The 7,116-nt window shown below is 56.3% G+C and overlaps 1 protein-coding gene across 2 annotated transcripts; it reads left to right on the forward strand.

The window, feature by feature from the left end:
• Positions 1-1,403: 1,403 nt before the first annotated feature.
• LOC135454824 (derlin-2-like) lies at positions 1,404-6,364 on the forward strand. 2 transcript variants are annotated; one of them, XM_064727353.1, is made up of 7 exons: positions 1,404-1,545; positions 1,646-1,711; positions 2,310-2,383; positions 2,799-2,892; positions 4,527-4,722; positions 5,130-5,220; positions 5,762-6,364. In XM_064727353.1, the coding sequence occupies exons 1-7, from the start codon at positions 1,453-1,455 to the stop codon at positions 5,874-5,876; spliced, it is 729 nt and encodes a 242-aa protein (XP_064583423.1). In that variant the 5' UTR covers positions 1,404-1,452; the 3' UTR covers positions 5,877-6,364. The 2 variants fall into 2 exon arrangements, with proteins under 2 accessions (XP_064583423.1, XP_064583424.1); XM_064727354.1 differs by having other exon boundaries at positions 1,418-1,545; positions 1,649-1,711.
• The last annotated feature ends 752 nt before the right edge of the window (positions 6,365-7,116 follow it).

Raw genomic sequence — 7,116 nt, forward strand, 5'->3', positions numbered from 1 at the left:
GTGGAGGACACAAAGACTCCCTTCCCCCTCGGTAATTTCATTTCCCATTAATGGAAGGTTTAAAGGGAAATCTCAGGGCTCATTAAGGCTTTGATGACAGCTTAACCCTCTGCAGCACAAACCCAACACCAGGCCCGTTCCTCATCTGAATCCAGGGTTGCTGTAACATTAGAACCAACTGCTGCACAGGGCAGACAGGTCTGGGAAGCACAATCAGAGGGAGAGTGAAGGATGCCGGGTTCCTGGAGATGTGTATCAGCTCTGGCTCTCAGGAGCGCTGTCTGTGTGGGACACACGGGCAGAGACAGGATCTGCTCCTCCTGAGGGCTGAGAACAGACCCTGCTCCTCCTGAGGGCCCAGCACAGGCCCTGCTCCCTCCTGAGGGCCCAGCACAGGCCCTGCTCCTCCTGAGGGCCCAGCACAGGCCCTGCTCCTCCTGAGGGCCCAGGCTCTGCTCCCTCCTGAGGGCCCAGCACAGGCCCTGCTCCCTCCTGAGGGCTGAGAACAGACCCTGCTCCCTCCTGAGGGCCCAGCACAGGCTCTGCTCTTCCTGAGGGCCCAGCACAGGCTCTGCTCCCTCCTGAGGGCCCAGCACAGACCCTGCTCCTCCTGAGGGCCCAGCACAGGCTCTGCTCCCTCCTGAGGGCCCAGCACAGGCCCTGCTCCCTCCTGAGGGCCCAGCACAGGCTCTGGAGGGCCCAGCACAGGCCCTGCTCCCTCCTGAGGCCTGCGTCCAGCACTGCTGCCGTTCCCCCGGTCCCCTCAGCATGCAGTGGCACCACACATCCACACATCTCTTGGTTTCTTCCAGCGATCTCGCACAGCTTGGGGAAGCGCCTCACTACTCCATCAGGAGCATGCTCTCACTGCAGGAGACGTTCCAGCAGGAATTACTGAAAACCCCAAGCCCTTCGTGCCTTAGTGACTACAAGACCCTTCTGATCAGCCAAGCAAGCGGCAACACAGCCGGGCTGAGGCAGCAGCACCGCCGCCCTTCTCCCAGCGGGCTCCTCTCCCTCCGAGCCAGCGGGGGGACACCGCGCTGAGAGCCCCCGGCTCTCGGGGACACTGCGGGGCTGCAGCTGAGCGCACCGCGGCTCCCTCGGCCGCGGCAGGAGCCGGGCGGACGATTCCCCAACCGGGCAGGTCAGCGTCACGGTCCAGGACCCGGCGCACAACCCCGCGGCCAGCGTGCAACCCAAACCCGGGTGCCGCGCCGTGCCCCGCCCCTCAGCCGCCCGTGCCCCGCCCGCTCCCGGCGCTGCCGCGGGGCGGGGCCGCTCCGGGTTGGCGGCGGCCGCGGGCCGGGGCCATGAGGCGCGCTTCCATTGGCTGACGCTCGCCGCCTGTCGCGCGGGGATTGGTCGGGCCCTCCCCGCGGGGCGGGGCGTGCGGCGGCGCCGTGGGGGGGCGTTAAAGGCGCCGCGTCGGGCGGGCGGAGCGGCGCGGCCATGGCGTACCAGGGCTTCGCGCAGGAGTACCTGGGCATGCCGGCCGTGACCCGCGCCTACACCACCGCCTGCGTGCTCACCACCGCCGCCGTGGTGAGCGGGGGCCGCGCCGGGGGGCGGGGGGCCGCGGGGCGGGGGCCGGGGCTGGCCGAGGGCAGCGGGTGATGGCAGCTGCTCTGCCTGTCTCCCACAGCAGCTGGAGTTCATCACCCCCTTCCAGCTGTATTTCAACCCCGACCTCATCTTCAGGAAGTTCCAGGTGAGGCCTCGCGCGGGCTCTGGGCCCGCTGTGGCTGTGCCCGCGGGGGCCCGGGTGTCCCGCTCGCAGGGGGGCCGGGCACTGCTGTGTCATCCCCGGGGCTCCTGTCCCCCTGCCCCAGCCTCCTCTGAGCGCTGCGGGCCGGGCCAGCCACACAGCGTCCCCTCCTGTCACGGGCACCTGCGTGGGGACAGCTCCTTCCAGCCCTTCCCTGCCACACACCACTTGGCTTTCCCTTGGCTCAAACCCCATCTCTTCCCCCTCTGTTGGGCTGGTTGGAGAGGGCTTTATTGTAGAGAGGCATGAAAAGTAATTAATTTGGCTCTGGGTGCTGAATTGTGGCTGTTTGACCTCTCTAGAAAAGTAGAGAAATCTTCTTTTCCATGCCTGGAAAGGTGAGACACTCTAATGTACCAGGGTACCATGTGAGGAGGTCCCACTGGAGGGTGGAGCAGCTGTCTGGTGTCCTGGGGTAGTTCTGAGGGACAGGTGCATGTCTGAGCATTCATTCCCTGTGGGCAGTGTGATGGGCTGCTCTGTGTGATGAGGAGAGACCTCTGTCCACCTCCTTTTCTCTCTCCTCTCTCTTCTCTTTCAGATATGGAGGCTGATCACCAACTTCCTCTTTTTTGGGCCCCTGGGATTCAGTTTCTTTTTCAACATGATATTTCTGTATCCTTTGGTCTCAGTGAAGTTCTCTGCTCCCATTTTGGCTTAGACGCAGCTCCCCCCATCCATCTTCCTCCCCAGCATGGCTTGCCTTGGCAGCACTCTAGGGCTGTGGGTTCTTCCCTTGGCTCTTTTGAATTGAAGCCCCTCCTGCCCCTCCATCTGTGCTTGCTGCAGGGCAAAGGGAAGCTGGCAGTGCTGCTGTGGCTCTTGCTGGAGAGCAGTGCCCATTCCTGGGGTGAGCTCTGGCTGAAGCACAGCAGGTGCCTCTCTCTGTCCATGGGGTCAGCGGGGTGCAGTTTGCACTGTTCTGCTCTGGGCTGAGCTTGCAGCAGTTCCTGGGCTGTCCAGCTGTGGGCACAGGGTGGCCAGCTGTTAATTTCCTATACTGCAACCCTCCCTTCTCTCCTGCCCTCAGGTACAGGTACTGCCGCATGCTGGAAGAAGGCTCCTTCCGAGGAAGGACGGCTGACTTTGTCTTCATGTTCCTCTTTGGAGGGTTTCTCATGACAGTATCCTTTTGGGCTGGATGAGGCTCCTTGGTGTCTCTGACATGCTGTGGATAGAGTAGGGCTTGTCTGCTACCTCTGTGTCAGGTGTGCTGTGGAGTAGGTCCTGGTGCTTAATTAATTGTTCTACCAATGTAAGGTCCGTCCCAGCAGCAGTAGGTGACAGCCTGTGATTCATTGTGTCATTGGTTTTAACCAGCTGGTGGGATATCACTGGGGCCTAGTATGAAAAATCGCACTTGATAATCATAACAAAATTACAAATACAAAAATGAGAATGATTTCTGCTAGACAAAATAACATCATTGTTATCAATTTCACAGCAGTTCTCAGGCACACACAACCTTTACCAGTACATACGAGCAGAGTTTTCTGATCAGTGACTGGATGAATTTCAAGTGGCAAATGCTCTGTTCAGTGTGTACACACACATCTTGGGCATTACTAGTATTGCTTTCACAAATGCCTGCTGAGCAGCACAGCTGCTTCATGAACCTTCCTGGTGCCCCAGGCCTGCCAGGTCTGTGCTCTGAGTGCTGGGACAGCTCTGCTGAGCAGGTGCTGCAGGGGCACTTCTGGCTCTATGGCACAGCTTGTGCTCCCCATCTCTGCCACCCTTGGCTTGGCCAGAGCCTCACCCAGTGTGCCTGGAGGAGAGGAAGCTGCCTGAGGTTGTGCTGGAGCCCCTGGCAGGGGCTGGGCTGCCTCATCCCTGAGGGACACGTGGCAGAGCTCAGCCTGAAAGGAGGCCACGTGTTCTGCTGTAAGAACTGTCCAGCTGTGCCAGGGCCACTGGCTGAGCTCTGGGGAGTGCAGCATGGCTGGGACTGTGTGAGGCTGGCTCAGGACAGGGGCAGGAACGTGGAGCCATGAGGACAAGGAGTGGGGTCCCACATACTCAGCACGTGTCAGCCCAGAGCTTGCAGCCTGCCAGTAAATGGAGGTACCATCACACAGTTCTTACAACACAGTAATCTGATGGTGAAATTTATTTCCCTCCCAAGCATAAACCTTCTCTGAATATCTTCTGCTGTCTTATGCAGATGGCTCAGAGCACTGCTGTCCCCATGGAGCTCTGCATGAAGCTGTGTGAGAATCCAGGTGGCTGCAGCAGCCACGTGCTTGGCCAGATGTGGGTTTGGAGTCCAACTACAACAAGGGCAGGGAATTTTTTGCCTTTCTCTGTCTCCTTGTGCTCTGAAGAAGAGGACTGTGAATTCCAAGAGCCATCTCACTGCTGAACTTCTTCTGTAGAAGGCACATACTGGATGTGAGCTAGCTGTTGAGATATGCCACTGTCCTAAATGCTGTAGGAATGTGAAAGCCCTTTGAATGTCATTTTGATGTTCATTTTGCAAAGGGGACTATAGAGCTCTCTGGTCTCTGGTGGTTGTAGACATCAGCTTAAGGAGTGAGCAGCCTGCATGTGAACTTGTTCTGGGGTGGCATGGAGGGAGATGTGTGTGGGGCAGTGGTGGTGAGTAAATCTCAGCCAGGAAGGGTTTGGTGACATGGGCAATGTCTGGGAATGCTGGGATCAGCTGTCTCTGGTTTGGGTTTCCTGTCCCAAAGCACACTGTGCTGCCTGGAGGTGTGCACAGGGTGGGGAGGTTTTTCCTTGACTCGGTAGTTCCCAGCTGTTTGGACTCTTTGCCAGCCTGTTTTTCCTGGGCCAGGCTTTCACCATCATGCTGGTGTATGTGTGGAGCCGCAGGAACCCCTACATCCGCATGAACTTCTTTGGGCTTCTCAACTTCCAAGCCCCCTTCCTGCCCTGGGTCCTGATGGGGTTCTCTCTGCTCCTGGGCAACTCCATCATCATTGATCTGCTGGGTGAGTCAGAGCTGGTGGGGGATGCCAACAAGGCCACCTTGCAGCCCCAGTGGTGCTGCTGGGACACTGGCACCTCCCCTTGGTTCCAGCTGAGCTGAGATGTTGGGTTTCCTAACTGAGCTGCCTGGGTTTCTGGAGGGCTGGGCTTTTGCTTGTGAGCTGCTTTTTGCTGTGTGTGTCTGTGGTGGTATGGTGAGCTCTGACACTGCTGTGTGTGGTCTCCTGGGTGTGCAGTGCTGCCCTCAGGCTCATGGGCTCCCTGCCTGCTGATCACAGCAGCCTGCAGCATCCCTGGCTCTGGAGGGAGCTGGGTTTGGGCACAGCTGGGGGATTCTTAGCCCAGCAGCTCTGGTTCAGCTGGCAAAGGAGTTGCTGTTTTGCCTGACCTTGGTGGCATCTCTCCCCAGGCATTGCAGTGGGTCATATCTATTATTTCTTGGAAGATGTTTTCCCCAATCAGCCTGGAGGAAAGAAGCTGCTGTTAACCCCGAGCTTTCTGTAAGTAAAGTTGATTCTTTCTGGGCTTTACTGTGGGCTTTCCCAACCTGATCACTTCCAGAGCAAACTGTGACCATAAGAGGCAACTGCCTGCTGCCAGCACCTCAGCTCCACAGGTATTGGAGTTAAATACCATCACACTGCAACACACAGGTCATGGATTGCTGCATTATTTGCACATTATAGACACCTGTACAGGGCCCATGCAGCAGCTGCTGCTACCTTCAGCTTTGCTAGTAGAACTAGAGTACTGCTTGTGGAAATGCTGGATGGAGGCAGGATTTTTTCTGCTGTATTTTCATACTTTAAGAAAGCAGAATTTGTTCTGCTTTGGGCACTGACATTCAGCTCTGACCTGATGATAAGGAAGGAGGCACTGCCATCACTGTGTGTTGAGCTGAGCAAAAGAATGGGTGGTGATGGTGGCTGTGGCTGACAGCCAAGCTCCACAGAGGGCCAGGGTGTTCCTAGGAGGGCTGGGGGTTTGGCAGCCTCAGCTGAGTCTCCTAACCTGCCTGCTGGATGGCATGTCCCTCGCCAGGAAGATGGTTTTTGACACACCTGAAGAGGATCCCAATTACAACCCTCTCCCTGAGGACCGCCCAGAACACCTGCCCAGAGACCAGGACCAGCACGAGCAGCAGCATCCACAGTAGCATGGGGGACTTCTTCATGTGGCCAGACTCCTCCCTCCTGGCTGGACTTTGGCTGTGGCCCAGAGATCCTTCTGGAAAAACAGAGTTGCCATTCCGATGTGTCGTGTGTTTGTGTGGGTAACCCATCTTCCTCCTGTACAAAGTGGAGCTTTGCACACAAGAACTCCTGAATGCTTACAGAGGTGTTCTAGGGCCAGGGCTGAAGCTGTGCTGGCTCCTCAGTTCCCTGGTGTGGAATAACTATCAAATGGGTGTTAAACCAGTTCTTCCTTCTGCTCTCAATGACTTGCTGTGTGCCAGGTCACTCTTGCCCTCTGTACAAAGGTGCACCTGGCCCTCACTGCTGTGAGACCTCTTTGTGGGCTTTCAATGAAGTAGTTCTGTACCATGGTAGAATGCAGCTCAGCCTCTTTCTTTCCTTTATGTCCCCCACTCCTTTTCTGGTGGTTGTTTCCAAAGAGTCTTTACATTAAAGTCTTTATTTTTCACTTGTGTGTCCATTTCTGCCAGGGGCAGAGGCAGCAATTCATCAGGAATTTGCTCATAACTGCCAGGTTTGGGATTTTCTTTTCTGGTGGGCAAGGCTGGAAGATGTCCTTTCCCTGTTCTCTCAGCAGGGCTGCAGAGCATGAGGAGTGTGGGGGATATCTAATTAGATAAAGGGGTGCCTGGGAAAGGACAAAGGGACTGAGCTGGACACTTGAGCCAGGCAGTGGCTGGAAGCAGCAATTGACACTGGCAATAAAAACTATCTGCACCTGCAGTGTAATTCCACTTTGTTGAATTTTTTAGTTCTGAAACTTAAACATCTGAGTTTCAGGGGAAAATGAGAAAAGCTCATCCCTACCCTGCCACCTGTATGAAATGGATCTGATCACTCTTGCTAGCACAGTACCCACTGTGCTTGTACCCAGCCTCAAAGGAGTCTGCACACATGGTGTCCTACAGCAGCTCACTCCTATCAGTGCTGGCTGCTCAGAGCTGCAAACCACCACCAAACCATGAAATGGGAGTAACCAGCATCTGATTGAGCACTCACAAACCCCCACACACACCAACTCCCCCTGCCCTGTGCTCTTCCAATAAAACTATCAAAAATCAGACCTGATTTGAACATGCTCTTGCTGCACTTATCCTTCCCTCTGCAAAGAGGCTGAGAGGCCTGTACAGGTGGTGATTTGTTCTAAAGATACAGTGGCACTAAGGGTAATGATAACAGAGCTGGGGTTTCAGTCCCTAG

Source organism: Zonotrichia leucophrys, chromosome 15, assembly GCF_028769735.1.
Source record: "Zonotrichia leucophrys gambelii isolate GWCS_2022_RI chromosome 15, RI_Zleu_2.0, whole genome shotgun sequence".
Taxonomy (NCBI): Eukaryota; Metazoa; Chordata; class Aves; order Passeriformes; family Passerellidae; genus Zonotrichia; species Zonotrichia leucophrys.

Coding starts and splice junctions, on each gene's coding strand:
- LOC135454824 (XM_064727353.1), top strand. CDS start 1,453: ATGGCGTACCAGGGCTTCGCGCAGGAGTACCTGGGCATGCCGGCCGTG. Junction 4,723..5,129: donor CATCATCATTGATCTGCTGG/GTGAGTCAGAGC, acceptor ATCTCTCCCCAG/GCATTGCAGTGGGTCATATC. Junction 5,221..5,761: donor CTGTTAACCCCGAGCTTTCT/GTAAGTAAAGTT, acceptor GTCCCTCGCCAG/GAAGATGGTTTTTGACACAC.